The 19502-nt window shown below is 41.6% G+C and overlaps 1 protein-coding gene and 1 non-coding gene across 3 annotated transcripts; one reads left to right on the top strand and one right to left on the bottom strand.

Annotated features, from left to right (window-relative positions):
- Positions 1-960: 960 nt before the first annotated feature.
- Positions 961-15628, bottom strand: Trmo (tRNA methyltransferase O). Of its 2 annotated transcripts, none has more exons than XM_076843255.2 (5): positions 15510-15628; positions 12637-12811; positions 9891-10048; positions 5774-6463; positions 961-1434 (listed from the first exon to the last, which is right to left on the bottom strand). In XM_076843255.2, the coding sequence occupies exons 1-5, from the start codon at positions 15583-15585 to the stop codon at positions 1214-1216; spliced, it is 1320 nt and encodes a 439-aa protein (XP_076699370.1). In that variant the 5' UTR covers positions 15586-15628; the 3' UTR covers positions 961-1213. The 2 variants fall into 2 exon arrangements, with proteins under 2 accessions (XP_076699370.1, XP_076699371.1); XM_076843256.2 differs by lacking the exon at positions 15510-15628 and adding an exon at positions 15244-15265.
- On the top strand, positions 5034-5136 carry LOC143393163 (U6 spliceosomal RNA). Its single transcript, XR_013090483.2, has one exon. It is a non-coding gene; the product is annotated as a U6 spliceosomal RNA (small nuclear RNA).
- Positions 15629-19502: the final 3874 nt, after the last annotated feature.

The following is a 19502-nucleotide window of genomic DNA, read 5'->3' as shown; positions in this document are numbered from 1 at the left end:
TTCATCTATCTCATTTTATCACCAAAACCCCATGGTAGCTTCTCAACAAGTAGTCACAAAATAAGTAAGAAATAAACCAGTAGGGCTGAGATTGTGGCTCAGTGGTAGTGCATTTGCCTGGCATGTATGAGGCACTGGGTTCGATTTTCAGCACCACATATAAGTAAATGAATAAAATAAAGGTTCAACAACTTAAAAAAATATTTTAAAAAAGAAATAAACCAGTAAATATTTCTTTCTTGAGCTCTGGGTAGTGATTTCTCTCTTTTTGGTACCAGGGATTGAACCCAGGGATGCTTAACCACACAGCCACACCCTCAGCCCTTTTTATTTTTTGAGACAAGGTCTTGATAAGTTGCTGAGGGCCTTGCCAAGTTGCTGAGGCTGGCTTTGAACTTGCTATTCTCCAGTCTTCTGGCCTCTGGGATTACATGCGTGCACCACCATGCCTGGCTGGTGATTTTCTTTCCTGATATTAAGGAACAGCCAAAGAAATATCAGAGTATTTATTCTGGAATCAGGATTAAATATATACATGTGTGTGTATCTATCAAAAAGTCTCTGAAACACAGCAGTTTAATCTCTAAAACTCTCTAAAGTCACTTGTTTTTTATATGTTAGCTTCTTAAGATGCTATAATTTGGGCTGGGGTTGTGACTCAGTGGTAGAGCACTTGCCTCACATGTGTGAGGCACTGGGTTCGATTCTCAGCATCACATATAAATAAGTGAATAAAATAAAGGTTCATCAACAATTAAAAAAAATTTAAAATAAAATGGTGAATAAAAAAAAAAAGACGCTATAACTCAGTTTGAGAGAGAGGTCAGGCTCTTCTAGACAGTAAAACCCATGTGAACTGTGCAACAGATCAATTCTAACTTGAAAACCTCCGCTAGAATGATCTCTGCCTCATCTGATCAAATGCAAAGAACTACAAGCTTCTTTAAAAGATTCTTCAATATCAGCAGGTCAAAAAGCATCTGGTGATTACTCCATATTTTATATCTCCCAGTTAAATTTATTAATGTTTTTCCAAATAAATATTTTGAACATTACCAATCAAACAGAGCACAAAGTGTTGCTTCCTTCTGCAAAGAAGACACAACATCAGCTTGAACAGAAAACTCAGAAGTCACATGCAGAGGTCAATGGGACTGTCTCAACCACCATGGAAGCTTAAGATCCCAGGGACACCAAGGACTCTGCAGGGCAGTCAGCTGCAGGGGCTAAGAAATGGCTTGATCTTTAGAACTTCTGCAAAGCCATCCCCAAACCAGCAAGTGACGTGTGCTATGTCTACAGTGAAGTAGAAAAGGCGGTCCTGGCAGAGCTTGCGGCGATACACAGACCGAGGATCAGCTGCCAGCACGGCCTCAATCGCACGCCTCGCTTCCTCTGTTGACTGAAAATACCTAAAAGACGGCTGATCCATACCTGCAATGAGGAGAGCACAACTTAATGCTCAAAATTACACAGGTTAAATTTCACGACAGTAAGCTTCAATATGGAATGTGGTGGGTTCCTGAAAGGAACAAGGTTTGGACCTATTCCATCATACAGAGTTTCACCTTTAAGCATTACTTATTGTCATTAGATTTAATTTGTGTACCCCCCCAATTTTTATTTTATTTTATTTTTTAGAGAGAGAGAGAAGGAGAGAGACAGAGAGAGAGAGAGAGAGAATTTTTTAATATTTATTTTTTAGCTTTCGGCGGACACAACATCTTTGTATGTGGTGCTGAGGATCGAACCCGGGCCGCACGCATGCCAGGCGAGCGCGCTACCGCTTGAGCCACATCCCCAGCCTCCCAATTTTTATTTTACTGAACAACAACAACAACAACAAAAAAAAAACATGGTGGCATATTTCATTAGACTTCTAAGTAGGAGGCGTTAGTTTTATTTTGTGTCAATCAAAATGACACTTTTTCTACACTCAATGTAAATTTTAAATCTTTGTAATTTTTCTCTTAAAACAGAGACATAGTTTAAAAAAAAATAGTCCCAGTATTCTCAAAAAGCCAAAAAGCCACAAGAGAGTGAACTAAACTCATATATACCTCTGATACTAGCCAACAGGAATGAGAGGGCTGGGGATCATAGCCCATAGTTACATGTCCCGAAGGAACAGAGACAGAAGAGAGTTCTAGGACAAAAGTGAAACAGATACACTGAGATAGTTCAAGGCATCTCAAGGAAGCTGTCCAAGGACATATTTCAAGTAAGCCAATACTTACCTCTAAATGGCAAAACCTCCCTAGTTAATATCTTTAAATATATATAAATTTGGGGCTGGGGTTGTGGCCCAGTGTTAGAGTGCTTGCCTAGCACATGTGAGGTATCAGGTTCAATCCTTGGAACCACATAAAATAAATAAATAAAATAAAGGTGCTGTGTCCAACTACAACTAAAAAAATAAATATTTCATGTGTGTGTGTGTATGTATGTGTATATATATATATATATATATATATATATTTTTTTTTTTTTTTTTAAACAAAATATCTACACACTTAAATGAAAACATCCAAATGAAGGCCATTCCTCCTCAAAATAGCACCTGGAAGGGCAGTGGATCTTTGTCCCTCATAGAGTGGATTCAATTTTGTTGTTTCCTGGTACTGGATATTAACCCAGGGTGTTTTACCAGTGAGCTACATCCCTTTTTAAAAGTTGTTTTGAGACAGATTCTCACTAAGTTGCTAAGGGCCTCACTAAGTTGCTGAGGCTGGCCTCGAATTTGCCATCCTTCCTGTCCATGAAATACATGTTTAATGAAAAAACAAGGACTAATTATAGTCATAAGATTCCTTGCATGGCTCAGAAAATCATTAACTTATTTTTCTGGCAGTGCTAGGGACTGAACCCAGGGCCTCACATGCTAGGCAAGTGCTCTACTACAGAGCTGCATTCCCAGCTGCATGGCACATCAAATAACTGTGAGGGCCACCTGTGAAAGACTTCATCACAGTCCTCCACACCAATGCTGCAGGAGCTGTCTGGCCAACCGGCACAAGTTCTCTGCCCTCCATTCCTGACTTGTGATTCCCGTCTCTCCAAACAGATCAGGGACAACGTCCTCCAAGAAGCCTTCCCACATCTTCTGCCCTCAAACCCAATTCACACTCCCCCCTCCCTGAGCCCTACCAGCTCTGCCCAGACCTCTGTGCTAGCACCAGGCCCCACCACTTTCAACAGCTCACCCTCCAGGTGCTGAACATCCTCAGGCCATGTCTGTTTCCTAACAGCTTGAACCCTGCTGCTATCAGTCTCTGTTTTATTGCATAATTTCTCTTTTTAACCACTTTTTATCAATAAGGTGGATTCGAAATGCCTTAAATACACTGCATGATAACTTGAAAAAGAGAACTTTCCACAGTAGGTGGCACTCGACAAGGGGCAGTGTAGCAAAGTGCCTCCCAGGCAGCACTCCTCTGCTCCAACCCAAGATTCTTTTCCAACCAGCCTTCCTCCCCCCAGCAACTGTAAACAGTGATGAAGGAAACTCTCAAAATATATCAATTTTAAAATCAAAGCTTTGGTTAAGAATAAAGCTCTAGGGGAAAAGGAGAGAAGACAGCTCTCAAGAGGCCCACTGCTCACACCCATAGGCCTCTGTCTCCAGAGGTAGAGGGCACCTGCTGCCTCCTCCAGAGGAAGGGGTGCTACCCTGTCGCTGGCCCTGGCCCAGGCAGGAAGAAACAGGGAAATCTCCAGAGTTGGTTAGGGCACTTGTCACCAACCCCAAGGTTTTTTTATGCCCTTATTTTATTTATTTATTTGTATGTGGTGCTGAGGATTGGACCCAATACCCCACACGTGCTAGGCAAGCACTCTACCACTGGGCCACAACCCCAGTTCATCAGCCCCAATTTTGAGACTTTTCCAATTAAGAGGACTTCTTTCAGGCTAAGTTCCAAACACCTTCCTATCCTCTTCCTTCTCTCCCTCTTTGTAAAGTTGGGGAAACTAATTTCTGTGGTTGTTTAAGCCTTTATTTTCTGAATATGGAATGAAAGGCTTCATTACCTGATTCAGGAGCTCCGGCCTGCCACTGACATCCCAGAAATCTCTTATTACCAATTGGGCAGTGATCTGACCCCAGCAAAACTTTCAAAAAATATATCAATTTTAAAATCAAAAGCTTTGGTTAAGAATAAAGCTCTATTCTCTGGAATACCGATATCAAGTTCCTTTGCCTTCGACCTCTCCCAAGATAAAACTTCAGTCCTTATAATATTCCCTGGAACCCAGGTGCCCGCAGACCGTCCCTGCAGCCTCTCTCACCTCAGCTTCTCCATTCTGCCCATCTCAGTCCACTCTGCCACATGGCCTCACACACGCCACAAGCCTTCCACTGTAAGGCTGTGCACTGGCTGTCCCACGGGCTGTCCCACGGGCTGGCACAACCTCTCCCTGGAAGGCTGGCTTACTTCTTCACCTCTTTGGCCTCTGCTCATATGCACCTTTGCAGTGACAACTACTCTGACCCCTTATTTAAAATCATCACAACCTGACCCTGCTCTACTCTTTTTTACATTTTCCTATAACCACTATAGCCTTCTAGCATCAGCCTTTCTATATAACATCTTTCTACGTTTTGTACAATATGTTTTTAGTTTGCTTCTCAAGTTCTATGAAGGCAGGGATTGCCTTTATCTTTTTTAATTAATTAAGTTATTTGTTCTAATTAGTCCTTAATCTTTTTTCTTCATTTGATTTATTCCAAGGACCAAGGGCAGTGCCTCGTGCCTAGAAGTTCAGTGAATGACTGGAGAATCAATGAATGTATTCCCTTCTTTACAAGACTATGTTGGGTCTTTACTGTGATATAACGCAACGAACAGATTTCTACCTTTTTGGAATCTGACATCTTCTGACAAGAGGCTACTTCTTACTGGCATCACTTCTCCTACTTCTGAATAATCCCTTCCTTCATTCTAGATTGCAACCTGGGATCTGTGTGGGCTGGTGAAACCAAATAACATGTGTTAAGAACCATGTGTCAAACGGACTCCAAAAAAGCACCCTGTGTGCTTACTTTGGCAGCACATATACTAAAATTGGAACAATACAGAGATTAGCATGGCCCCTGAACAGGATGATAAGCAAATTCGTGAAGCATTCCATATTTCTGATAAGAAGAGAAAGGGCCAAGTGATCCAGTTCTAAGCTTCATTGTTTTGTTTTGTTATGAAGATAATAAAATGTTGAGGTTATCTTCAAAAACAAAACAAAACAAAAAAAATCCTGTTCCCTCAGAAAAGTACATGCCTCTAGGGCTAGGACTTTGTGAGGGCAAATTCTCTTCCCCTCTCACTGTGGGCTCCTGAAGTCCTCTGTGCTGATGGCTGATCTAACAGTTAATGGAACAAAATGCAACATCTCTCTAGTCAGGCAATAAAACAGAGAAGAAACTTGGTGTACCTAAGTATGAAATGAATACAGTTCAGCTTCTGAATGACGTTTGCAAAGGCAAAGAATGACTGTTAACAGGAAGACAAGGGCTGTAAATCACAGCTGCCTCATGGGACAGCAGCCACTCTGTAAAAACTGTACTGAATGCCTGTCTGGAACTAACTATACTGACCACACAGGGGTCAAACAAAAGTCGTTATACACCAGTGTTGCCCAAATATATATACACCTGTTTCTTAAAAAATCAGTCATACTACAAATACTTCATATACTTGGCCTGGAAATACCAAACCTGGCTATGTCTGATAGTAAATGAAAGCTCATCTCTCATTCAGAAACAAGAAACTGAGGGTACCTGGTTCACCTCCTGAACTGAGCTGCCCCAGCTCCTTCTCAGCATGAGGAGTAAACCGCACTTGTAAAGGGGCCACAGGGGCCTCTCTCACCCAGGCAGGAACCACACTGTGGGGAGCTCTATCAGCCCTCCTGGCCCCGCAGAGAGGAGGCGCCGGCTGCAAATCAACACTGCTCCCTTGCAGAACCGCTGCTCCTTCCACTGCTCCTTCCGCTGCTCCTTCCTCACTCCTTGGCCCCTCATCTGTACCTTCCTCTGGACAGCTATTTTCCAGGCCACACAGGACAATGTGTTCTTCGGCCACACTAGGACTCTGATCATTTCTTGATTCCAAACCAAAATCCGTTGCTCTTTCTCTGTGCGTAGGCAAGGTCTGCTGGCCTTCCCCTGTGCTGTCACATCTCGGGTAGCTTTCTTTGGAAGTTCTGTCTTCAGGACATGTAGGTTTCTCCTCAGTGCTGCAATGGGGCTGAGAGTCACTGTACCCTGAGAGCTGTTGCTGGTCATAGCTGTCATTCTTGCCTTCACACTGGAACACAGTTTTTGGCTTAGGTTGGTTATTCTGTAAATTAAAGTCCACTAAAGGCTCCATCAAATTCTGTGGCGAATCATAATCAGCTATGTAGGGCTTTATGTCCAATACAGGTGTGCCATGTATCATATCAATTCCAGACAGGTAAACAGCTCCACCTGTAAGGTGAAAAAATACTCTTAAAAAATATTCACAGCCAGGGCTGGGGTTGTGGCTCAAGTGGTAGAGTGCTCACCTAGCACGCGTGAGGCACTGGGTTTGATCCTCAGCACCACATAAAAATAAATAAATAAAATAAAGGTGTTGTGTCCATCTGTAACTAAAAATGTTAAAACCCATCTTTTCCTTTACCTGCCAAAATCCTACCTGCTCTTCAAGGCTCTCACAGAACATGTCTGCAAACCTTTTTGGAACTCCCAGACATAAGCAAAATCTCTACTAGAGCCCTTTTTACACAGAGTGGCAATTACTTGCTTGGAGTCTATCCCTAGACAGCAAGCAGGCCCCGTGAGCATGGGCTGGCATTGACCCATCTTTGCAGGATTGGTGCTTACAGCTGTTCCAGGCACATTACATTCCTCAATATATCACTGATGGTCCAAGGAGGTTTCCATTGTGACAAACAGACTTTAAGTAGCCCCCAGACCCCCACATCCATGTGCTTAAGTCCTTGTGTAACCCTCCTCTTGACTGTATCTTGATTCTGACCAACAGAATGTAACAAAAGAGCTAGACTACCCTCCAGTATCTCCGTTTTCCTACAAGATTCCTGATTGCTGGTGGACTCACTTGAAGGACTCTCTGCAGCTTGACAAAATAAGCAGGCACATTGGGAAAGTCCATGTGGCAAAAAACTACAAGCTGCCTCTAAGAAATGTGGGCAGCCTTTAGAGATGAGAATAGTCTCCAGCAAAAAACTCAAGACCTCAGTCATACATTACAAGGAAATTAATTTTGCCAACAACCTCAATGAGTCTAGATGTAGATTCTTCCACAGTGAAGCCTCCAGATAAGAATTCATCCCAGCTAAGAACTTAACTGTACTCCTGGGAGATCCAAAGCAGAGGACCCAGCTAAGGTGACCTCCTGACCTACAAAAAGGTAGCAATGTTTCAAATACATCATAAATATGTGCTACTTAAACTGGTACATCTTTGGTAATTTGTTACACAGCAATAGAAATATATTCATCAAGACTTAAGGAAGTAGGATGCAAATAAGTCACTATTACCAAAATTAATGATAGGTCTCCTGTTGTCCTAAGACAGCTATTGTTCACTTCCTACTACTAATAGTGTCTTGGTAAACTGTCTGAAAAAGAACTTAAAAAAAAAATGCAAGGGATCATTTTGATTCTGTCTCCATTTAAGAAAAACATGAGGGGCTGGGATTGTGGCTCAGGGGTAGAGCACTTGCCTAGCACAGGCGGGACCCAGGTTCGATCCTCAGCACCACATAAAAATGAAGGCATTGTTTTGTGTCCATCTACATCTAAAAAATAAATATTAAAAAAAATGACTATATATGGACTCTGGTTTCTAAAACATGCTTACTATGAATAAGCCTGAAACTTTTAAAAGATGACTTTGGATATTATAAATGATGAATTATGCCTAACAATGCCTGCAGGAGAAAGAAAGGCATAGGTAGGAGTTCATGAAGACTTGTTTTGTGTATGACTCCCATGCTGTGATTTTTCCCTGTGTACATTAATAAATTTATCATGCTTTCTCTTAGGAACCTGTCTTCTGCTATGGGGAGCGTCAGCCACAACCCTTCACAGGGTCTTGGGTTTGGCCTTTCGCCAACACTATTACCCACTTTGGTAAACCATCATAAAATTCAAGGTGGATCAGCTACCAAATTTCCTTGAAAATCTACCCAAACCCTGCCTGGTTGAGTATAATCCAGCAAAGGAATTCTAAGTTCTGGGGAAAAAATGAGCAAAATAAACACTCATTTATTTATTTATTTAGTGATCAATAGCCAAAAAAGGACTTTCAAAGATGGTTTAAAAAAAAAAAAATCTTGTGGAGTCAGAGAGAGGACAGGTTCTTCTCCTTTGCCCATTTTATGAATGTCAAAGCCCAGAATGGTCTTCTGGCTCCTAGTCTATCTGCTATTTCATCTTCTGCCTACATCATATTTACCAGGTGATATGATATGAGTGATTTAAGAATGTGAAGATCTTTAAAACTGTTAGAGGTTATATGGGAACACACAGTTAAAACCAATCCTGTGGAAGCAAATATGACTGTTTAAAAAACTTAATTGGAAACTGGTCATGGTGGCACACAGGCACTTCATCTTCTGCCTAGATCATAGACACTTCCACAATTCGCCAGATATTCGATACTTCAGTGTGATTCAGCCCAGGCCCTGACACACAGCAGAGCTGATGGCTGTGCTGCAGCCATGATGTCCTTGTTCTCAAGGAAGAAGTGATAAACCACCACTCTGTGCCTACTAGGTCTGCAAGTATGACCAGTTACCATGAGTTACATTTGAATGTACCCAATTTTTTATTGGTACTAGGGATTTAACCCAGGGGTGCTTAGCCATTGACTATATCCCCAGTCCTTTTTTATTTTTATTTTGTATTTTGAGACAGGGTCTTGCTAAGTTGCTAGGGTCCTCACAAAATTGCTGAAGCTGGCCTCAAAATTGTAATCCTTCTGCCCCAGCCTCCCAAGATCATGGGATTGTAGGTGTGTGCCACTATGACCAGTTTCCAATTAATTTTTTTAAACAGTCATATTTGCTTTATTTTGGTTAAAGTAAAAATTAGCTTTTCCAATTAATTTTTAATCATTTTGTATTTACTGCAATCCAAGTCTGAGAAAATCTGGTTACATAATTTAATGATTATGAAGTCTATAAGTTTTTCTTTTAGAAATTAACGTGGGGCTGAGGTAGAGCACCTGCCTGGCACATGTGAGGCACTGCATTCAAGCCTCATTACTACTTGAAAATAAATAAAAATAAAGATATTTAAAAAAATTAATGTGTTTTTCTTCCTGTAGTGCTGGGGATTGAACCTATGGGAACTCAACCACAGAGTTACATATTCAGCCATTTTATTTTAAGCTGGTGTCAAACCTGCCTTATTCCCACCTCAGGCTTTAGAGATGCTGGAATTAAAGATGTGTACCAGCATGCCCCACTAATTTAATGTTTTTGGATAAATGAGTGATTAAAAACAAATTCTGAGCTTCCCAGGAGAGTTTAATTCCTAGTGTTTTAAAGCAACTTTCTTTCAAACATCATTTGTTCCTCAATATCTAGGGGTTCTCGGGAGCTTAACATCAGTAGTGTTCATGTGAATAGCAGCAAGCAGTGATGCTGTAGTGATTTTACAAGTTTTTTTTTTCTTTCACTAAGGATTGAAACTGAGGGTACTTTAACCACTGAACTGCACCCCCAGCCCTGTGTGTGTGTGTGTGTGTGTGTGTGTGTGTGTGTGAGAGAGAGAGAGAGAGAGAGAGAGAGAGAGAGAGAAGCTGGGATTGCAGGCCTGAGCCACTACACCAGGCTTTACAAGACATTTTGAGATAAGAAGATAAAAGTAGAAATGAAATGGGTTACCTTCCACGTTTTCCAGCTTGGCCAGGGTCAGTCCTATGGCGTTGGGACGATGAGGGCTCCTTGTGGAAAACACACCAGTCTTTGCACCATTCAGCCTAGGGGGCTGCACTTTTGCCTTATAGCTCAAATGACCATTTTTGTGAAAAACAAACAAAATCCTATTGAAAATAAACCAAACCACTGAGTAAAATATGAGCATACTGATTGGGGGGGAAAGTAACCCCCTCATACAAACTAACAAAAAGAATGTCTGTAATGGAATTAATCAGTCAGGAGAAAATAATACCACTTCTCTTCCTTGATGGAATAAAGTCATGGGTCTCTAGATCCTTTATACCTCACACAATGACTGGCGTACCATAGGACTATGACAGACATTTTTCACATGCCTGAATAAACAATAATTACTAAGTGCCTGCTATTTTCCAGGTAGCATTTTTATAGCCATTTCATGTAATAATCTTAACAATCATAAGACGTATAAATTATCCCTCATTTTAAGGGATGAGGAAATTGAAGCTCAGAAAAGTTGAATAACTTGACCAGATCTTCCTAAAAAAGACACAAAACCAAGAAGCCATGAAGAAAAACAATAACAGATTTGAATTCATTAAATCATTAAATTTATGCATTACAAAATGTCATTCTAACAGAAAATGTTAGCTACATACAAAAGGTTCATATCTATGGGATATAAATTACTACTACATAAAAAAATCACAAAGCAAAGGACGAACCAATAGCTAGGCACGGTGGCACACACTTGTGTGGCTCCGGAGACTGAGGCAAGAGGATTGTGAATTCAAAGCCAGCCTCAGCAAAAGCGAGGTGCTAAGCAACCCAGGGAGACCCTGAATCTGAATAAAAAAACAAAATAGGGCTGGGGATGGGGCTCAGTGGCCAAGTTTCCCTGAGTTCAATCCCCAGCACCAAAAAAGAAAAAGACAAACCAATAGAGGACACTTAGCAAAGAACAAAAACAGGCAATTCTAAATAGCTAAAAAACATATGAAAAGATGATGAATCTCACTAAATAAAACAAAATACTGTTTCTCCTCTGTCAGGCAAAAATATAAAATACTGATAACATATTGTGCTGGGGAAGGTGTAAGAAAAAGGTCATTTGCATAGACTATTGAAATGTAAGTGTAAGATTAATTTTAGAGAGCAATGTTGAAAGTAGCTCTCCAAAATCATAAATATGCACACTCTCTGGTCCAATACATCTACTTTTGTTATCCTACTGATAAAAATGCACAAATACACAAGAAAATGTGTCCAAGGGGGTTTGTCACAGTACTACCATAACAATCAAATGATCAAAACATGGTAGATCTGTATTTTGCAACAGACAATTTTAAAGCAAAAAAGGTATATCTGCATGTACTGCCATAAAAGTTCTCCATGACACAGACTATTAAGTGAAGAAAACATATTCCATTTTTTAAATCAAACACCCACTCTGTGACTATCTATGCTTCTCTGTGTATTAAAAAAGGAAAAAAGAATAGGTCTGATAGGACTTACATAAAACTGTTAACAATAATAACCTCTGAAGAGTGTTGGGAGATAGGAGTAAGAAAGGAGAAAAATAGAAATGGTAAATAAAAATCTCTACATACTCCCGAATCTTTTATACCAACTATGTTTTCAACTTAGAAGATCATACAAACTATGTCAGGATACCACGTTTTTCTAATCTACCCATGTCCTCAAATAAATATGAAAAATAACCTATTTCAGAATAAAAAACTTCACATCTCCACCAGTAAAATGAGACCAATGTAGACTGCTGATGTTGGGGTGAAGAAGAATGGACAGAGAAAGAATTCCAAATGATAGCCAGTAGTATCTAGATTTCTAAGGCTTCCTGCTTGTTGTTGTTGTTGTTGTTTTGTTTGTTTGGTGTCTTTGTTTTGTTTTGTTTTTGTTTGCTGGTACTGGGGATTGAACCCAGGGGCATTTAACCACTGAGACTCATCCTCAGCCCTTTTTTATATTTTATTTAGAGACAGGGTCTCTCTGAGCTGCTTAGTGCCTCACTAAGTTGCTGAGGCTGACTTTGAACTCGCAATCCTCCTGCCTTGGCCTCCTGAGCCACCGGAATTACAGTAGCGCCACCATACCCAGCAGATTTCTTGTCTTTTCAGACAAGTACACTTAATTACTTCATGAGTCTACATCAGGATTCGTATTTTTTTTTTTTCTGTAAAATGTCAGATAGTAAATATTTTAGGTTTTGAAGCTAACCAGTCACTGTTGCAACTACACAACACTGCCACTACAACAGTGTTGCATAACAGTGGCTACACACTATATGCAAACAAACAGGCATGCTACAGTAAATAGTCACAGACAATATATAAACAGATAAGTAAGGCTATGGTCTCACAAAGCTAACATATGAAAACAGGAGTGGACAATATTTGGTCCACAGGCTGTAGTATGCTGACTCTTGGTCTAGAGGTGACCCATGGGCAAAATCAAGGTCAAAGGTTTCAGCTTAACAGAAGGGATTCATCACAATTAGAATCAGGGGCAAATGAAATAAACCCCCATAGTAGATTCCAAACTTTTCTGAAGGTGTCCAAACCATGAAAACAATTACATGGACAAATGTGGTATCAACATTCCATGTAATAAATAAGAGTAGTCTGGCTGTCAGACTCCAAATTTGCCTTCAACTGGAGTACTTCACTCAGGGGCAAGTCTGGCTCAAAGGACCATAAACTATAAAACAACTTACCAAACATGGGAAAACTGTTCTAGGCCCACCAAGGAATGTTCTGGATTATTAAAGATGCTCTTTCTAATCCTTAAACAGGCCCGAGAATGGCTACAAATGGATGGTTGCCTTGGTGTGCCATTCTTGGTCAAGAAACAGGATTCCAAGTAGCCTATTGGCTCAGTTAATAGATTCCCTGCAGAAGAAAATTAGGTAAGAAATCATTAGTCAAAAGGTGTAAGAAAACATGACTTCTCCAATGTCTCTAGTTCATAGTTTAAAAACCCCACCAGGTGTTATGCAAATTAAAACTTACTGGGTTTTGTTCTTTTTTGTTTTGTTTTTGTCTCACTATGTTGCCCAGGCTAGCCTGGAACTCCTGGGCTCCATCAATCCTCCTGCCTCAGCCCCCCAAGTAGCTGGGATATAGGCACACACCACATGCTCAGTCCATTCTGAATTTATATATACCCCCATCTCATGAAAGTCTTAAGTTTCTTGAAGAGATGATACAAAGGCAATCTAGACCTCCATTTTATTTCCAGTTTCCATGAAATCTATCTTATCAGCAATAGCAGTAAAACCATACAGATCTAGGACTATACCTCACAGTACCTTCTATTACTTCTCATTTGTAAAAACCATATTATTTTATACATATAACATTATATACAACATATAGGTAAATTAAAAAGCCTAATATTATAATGAAATCCTGTATACCTATATCCATCCCAAGAACTAATGCACTGCCAACAACTTCCATCTTTTTTTGTGGGGGGGATGTACTAGGGATTGAACTCAGGGGCATTCAACTACTGAGCCACATCCCCAGCCCTATTTTGTATTTTATTTAGAGATAGAGTCTCACTGAGTTGATAGCACCTTGCCATTGCCAAGGCTGGCTTTGAACTTGCAATTCTCCTGTGTCAGCCTCCCGAGCCACTGAAATTACAGGCATGTGCCACCATACCCGGACAACTTCCATCTTTTTAGACTCCATTTTTTTTTTCAATATTTATTTAGTTGTAGATGAACCCACAGTATCTTTATTTATTTTGGTGCTAAGGATAGACCCAGTGCCTCATACATGCGAGGCAAGAGCTTTACCACTGAACCACAGCCCCAGCCCTAGACTGCTTTTAACCTATGCCATATCTTTCCTTTCCCTAAGATTAAAAAGGAACCTAAATTTGGTCTTCCACTTCCTATTCAAATATGATTTTATGCCATGTGCAGTGGTGCATGCCTGTAATCCCACTGACTTGGGAGGCTGAGGCAGGAGGATTACTAGTTCAAAGCCAGCTCAAACCCCAAGCAAATAAGTGAAAGCCTGCTTTAAAATTAAAAATAAAAAGGGGCTGGGGATGTAGCTCAGTGGTTAAATGTTCCTAGAGTCAATCCCTGGCACGTGCACGCACATGCACATACATACACACAAATAAAACTTGGTTAAAACTTATCAAAATGAAGTTATCCTCTCAGATTTGCTCCTAACGATACATATTGCATATGCATGTTATATGTGTGTTGCTAGGTATTCAATCCAGAGGTACTGTACCACTGAGCTATATCCCCAAACCTTTTTATTTTGAAACAGACAAGGCTGACCTCCACTTGCAATCATCCTGCCTCAGCCCCCATAGTAGCTAGAATTACAGAAATGCACCACCAAGTCCAAGGTAAACTCCATATTTCTTAGCCTGGTATTCAAAGTTCTCCCCAATCTGAAACCACTTTCCCTGCACCATTGGTCCATTTAACACTTTAAATTTTCAATTTCCACACCCCAAGCTGTGAATCCCTGAGCCTTGGTTCTTGCTTGTTCCTGTCCAAAATGTTACACTTGTAATCTGGTAATGTGTTAAAAAAGAAAAAATTAAAATCAGCATAACCTTTGACCAGGTAACAGCAACTTCTATGAAATTTTACTTAAGTTCAAGTTAGAACATATATAGACTTCAAGATTTTCAAGAATCTTTCAATTACAATAAAAACTGGCAATAACTCAAATGTCCAACAATAGAGAACCAGCTGATAACGTTACAGTACAATAAAAGTGAATTAATTGCCATGGAAAGATTTTTGTATGTGAAATATTTTGTTTTTAATTTCAATACAATTTTGTGTGTGTGTGTGTGTGTATTCATATATTTTGAAACAGGGTCTACAATATTACCAAGACTGGCCTCCAATTCCTGGGCTCAAGATATTCTCCCACCTAAGCCTTCTCAGTAGCTGGGAATACAAGTCTGACCCGCATATTTTTCTCAAAGTTATTAACACTGTGGTTGCATTTCCTCTCATTTCCCCAGCGTGTGTGCAACGAGAACAACTACACACAGCAGGTATTAACGGTGGTTTTCTCTGCGTCATGGCAGGCTATTTTTCTTTCTTTTCACTTGCATTCTCTAGTTCTAAAACTAATATTTCACTCACCATAAAGAGGGGTAAATAAAGATAACTTTATGCTTATCTTTCAGGCTTCCTCTCCCCAAACTTTCCCTTCTCCCTCCCTACGTCGTAGAGCACAGGAAGCTCTCTCTTAAGGCATCTACCTCCTCACCAGCTGGACACAGCCTAAGCCCCCCACTGCACAGAGACCTCCGCAGGGAGAAAAGCCCTTACACTGCACGTGGCAGTTCTGGCCACCGCGCCAAGATCAGGGAACCGTACAAGCCCTGAAACAAGAACGGAACATGCGCGATGACGTCACCAGCTCGCCTCCGCTACGTCACGTGGTCGACCGAGCACGTGACCTGTGCCTTCGCCACAAGTAGGACAATGACGCACGTCGGTTCAGTCTCTCGCATTTCTATTTCTCTCTAGGCACGAAGTTGGCCGCCTGCGCCGAGTCCTCTCCTGAGTGGGCACCGCCAGTTCCTAGAAGTTACCTGTCTCCAGGGCTGGCTTTACGCACCCGCACGGGGTCGCTGTGGGTCGAGGCCCGGACTCCTCCAGGCCGCGCATGGCTACGGTCACTCAGGCTCCCACCGACGCGTCGAGCCTTCCGCTTCCGCCCTCCAGTTTGGGCGCCTGCGCAGTAGCCAGTGCGGCTCCCTAGTGGCGCGCGCGCTTGGCGGTGCCCCGGCAGCCCTGGAGGTCTCGGTCTCTAAGCTGAGGACCTTGGGTTCCCGGGTCGCCAGACCCAAGCTTCGGTTGAGTGGTGCACAGCCGCTGGGGCCGTCCCTTCTCACTGTTGCCTGCGGTTGCGAGTTCCCACGCCTCACCAGAGTGGGTACCCTTGGGTGAAAGTTTACAGACAAAGAGGACCCGATTCATCGTTAATAAGCCACCCATGCCCAACGAATGACCCGAGTTTTAAAGAAAAATTATGCGTATATGCAGTTGCCACACAGGAAAAGACCTGTTGTTAAATTCTCCTTGGATGATGGGAATACAAAGATGAATATATTCTTCAATAGGTTCTAATTTTCCCATAATAAAAACAACAATTTGTCAGGAAAGAACCTCAAGTAAATCTTATTCCAAATGCGATGGATGTTATAAGGAAACCCCACACTGGGCCAGGGGTTAATGAATAGGATTTTCTTTTATTTCAAACTTCATGGGTACTGAAATTAAAATGAAATTATGAATCAATATGCACGTCGGGAGGATTATGTCATGGTGTCTGAGCAATTCGGAGAAGTTAAAGGCCAATGAGAATCATTTTTTTCATCTCATGCAATGACCAGTAGACCCTGCACTGAGAGCCAGTTACTTGTAATGCTCTCTCTTGCCTCTATCCAGTTTGTATAGTAATTCTGTTCCTAAGGTTTATATCCTGTTAATTCAGAACCAAACAAAACAAACAAAACCCCTTATACTGTTAGCCTGTTACTATAGCTAATTTAGAAGTTAAGTCAAGCTGATCCCAGTCTGCTCTGATATCTCACCCTGTTCCTCCAACCCCCTTCTTGCAAGAGCCTAGTCACAAAAAAGCTGAATAACACCCCCACCCACCTGCACCCTCTCCACAATGCTCACAGATTTTAACTTACTTTCTGAGTATGTATAGGGGCTGCCAGTTCAAGAACTTGGTGACAGTATGTTGGCTCCTCCTGCCCCCTCCCCTTTGTGGTTCTTTAGGTTTTGAAGCTTGCTTTCTACCTGCAATACTAAGAGCTACCCCAATGCATAACTTAGATTCTGACTTAGAAAGATTTTGCTCAGAGGAAATCTGCTACTGTTCTCTGCGCAGAGGCAGCCTGTCAGATTCCTGACAATAAATTTGCTCCTGCTTAGCTTTGGTGTGTTCCAGTGGTCAGGCCTGCACCAGTTTCCTTACATTGGTGTGCTGGCTAGGAAAATCCCATCCGCCTTGCTCTCCCCTTGGGGGGATCTGAGCAGCTTCAGAATCCTTTCCCAAACCCAAGGCCCAGGAGGATTCCCACTCACCCCTTTCCATCCACTGAGAGCTCTCCAACGACCACACACAGGCCTTATTTTGGTAAGTGACCTTACCTTTCCCTCCTCTCACCTCGAAGTCCCAGGTCAGTGCCAGGACCCTCTAGAGACAAAATTTAGGTCCTGGCTCAAAACCGAGACTCTCTAGAGACAACAGTTAACTTAAGACTTGGCTCCTTCAGCACCAGGACCCTCAGAAGACAAAAGTTAACTTAGGTCTTGGCTCAATGCCAAGACTCTCGACCATTCCTTCCCTTCCCTTCCCTTTTGGAGGATCCCCTTGGTGAGTCGCCCCTATAACGGGTCTTGACTATATATAGTCCTTCAAGGACTATAGCAGAAGTCTATTAGCCCTGGTACCAGACACCAAGACCCAAGCTGATTCTGGCAGTTAGCCTTTACAGGCCTCCTAATTCTAAGCTTGACTCAGAATGTGGGTGACTGCTCCCTTCTCAATCTTGAAAAGGCTTTGCTCTGGGGCCAGAGAATCCAGTGAATCCAGTGACAGGCAGACTGCTTTTGCTGGTGTCCACTCCCTCTAGTTTGGTTTAGAGCTGGGGATGCCTGCCTCTAGCCGCTTCAGCTGTTAAACTCACATGGGGAGCTCCCAATCCAAAAATCCCATCCGACTTAATTTCAATTGCCTAGCCATCACTGCCCCTCGAAATTGGACAATCACCCAAAAACTATTGCTAGCCATTCATTATTTGGGCCTCTACACACTGCTCCACCTCTGTTTTTTTCTGTTGGAGGAAGACAGTTTCCCCCATCCTCCCTGATTCCAATATATCCTACATTTCTCCTTAGTCTGCCCTTTAGCTACCCCCCACCCCAAATTAATCAGCCCAAAACTATTACTAATCATGGTAGATTGAAAAAAGATAAAGGAAATTACCCAAAGACCTAATAAAAATCCCGCCCAATTTTTGGCCCAACTTACTGAGGCTATCACCAAATACACAAATTGGGATGTCACCAGCCCCTATGGCAGGCTCCTTCATTTTAACTTTATCTGCGGGTCTGCACCTGACATCCACAAAAACTCAGATGGTTAGAGGAGGGCCCTGAGTCTCCTCAGCAGCTACTTTTAGATAAGATTTTAAAGGTTTTTAACAACCGGGAGGAGGAAGCCAAAAAAAAAAACAAAAGAGAGAGAAACATCTTAAGGTTATATACCAGCCCCTGGCCTCCACAATTAAAGGCCAAGAGAACGCCCCCATAGCTTATGCCCCTACTCACCTCTAGACCCTCCAAAATACGCCCCAGGAAACCACCCGGACCATGTTTCAAATGTGGCCAGTCAGGTCTTTGGGTCAGATCCTGCTCTAATCCTCAGCAACACCCCCCAGCCCCATCCCTGTCGTAAATGCCACCAGGCAGACCATTGGGCTGTTGACTGCTCTCGCACCCGATGTGGATGGACTGGACTCTGGGCAAAAGTCTGCCCTAGGGGCTGAGGCTGGTACTCAGTGGTAGCGCACTTACCTGATATGTGTGAGGCACTGGTTCGATTCTCAGCACCAAATAGAACAATTAAAATAAAGGTGTATCAAATATATATATATAAGTCGGCCCTAACCTGAGGCCTGTCACAAATGTTAACAACAGGGACACTGGAAGGTGGACTGTCCCTAATGTGAGCAGCCAATTTTCCAGGTCCCCGAATACATCCAAAGAACCCCAAATTACAGGAATAATAAATAGCCAAACAACAAACAAATATTCTCCTTCTGAGGAGATCTTAAAGACACAAGAATCCAACAGGCCCTAGTGGCAACACAGAAAATGACTTCAAAATTCTCTCTCTCCTCCTCTCTCTCCCTCTCACTATCTCTCTCTCTCTCTCTATCATTCTCTTATACAGCTAAACCAAAATGATTAACGGGAGATTCTCTCATGTTATTAAACTGAAATGATTAACGGCTACACCATTTTTTCCCTAGGACTCCTGTTTTTAAATCCTATATTTTCAGCTCATAGTTTTAATCCTATGTGCCTAAATTATAACTTCTGATCAGACCTGTTTTATGGAGTCCAATTTACAAAAGTTTGCTTTTAATCTAATAAATTTAAAAGAGATAGGCCTTTACTTGTTGTTCTATGTACTGTCTTGTCTACACATGTGTATGTCTCAAAACCAACATAGAGCACTCAAACTAAAATTCAACAATGGATCCAAATACCTTCAATTCACGTAATTTAAAAGAGTTCAAAGCAAATTAGATGAGCAAATAAAAGTGAAGATGTCTTTAACAAAGTTAATGTCTATAAAATGTCTAATATCCATTGTTTCTAGAACTTCCCTTCAACAAGGAAAAGATAATAAATACTATTCCATAAGGAGTCTAATTTGCTTGTCGTACTGGAAAGGCCAAACTATCAGACAAGTATATTAAACAATGTCTTGATTTTTGCCGTGGAATAAGTAAGTTAGATTTAACATATATTAGCTTCAACATGTATGGTATTACTCATAA

Source organism: Callospermophilus lateralis, chromosome 2, assembly GCF_048772815.1.
Source record: "Callospermophilus lateralis isolate mCalLat2 chromosome 2, mCalLat2.hap1, whole genome shotgun sequence".
Taxonomy (NCBI): domain Eukaryota; kingdom Metazoa; phylum Chordata; class Mammalia; order Rodentia; family Sciuridae; genus Callospermophilus; species Callospermophilus lateralis.
Note: the sequence above shows the minus strand (reverse complement) of the source record. Positions and strands in the feature narration are given on the sequence as shown.

What these genes read in the sequence shown, in the direction of transcription:
- Trmo (XM_076843255.2), bottom strand. Translation starts at nt 15,585, where the DNA reads ATGCGCGGCCTGGAGGAGTCCGGGCCTCGACCCACAGCGACCCCGTGC. An exon ending in CAAGCTGGAAAACGTGGAAG is followed by an intron (nt 6,464 to 9,890) that starts GTAACCCATTTC and finishes TTCACCTTACAG; the next exon opens with GTGGAGCTGTTTACCTGTCT. An exon ending in CAGTTCAGGAGGTGAACCAG is followed by an intron (nt 1,435 to 5,773) that starts GTACCCTCAGTT and finishes TCCTCATTGCAG; the next exon opens with GTATGGATCAGCCGTCTTTT.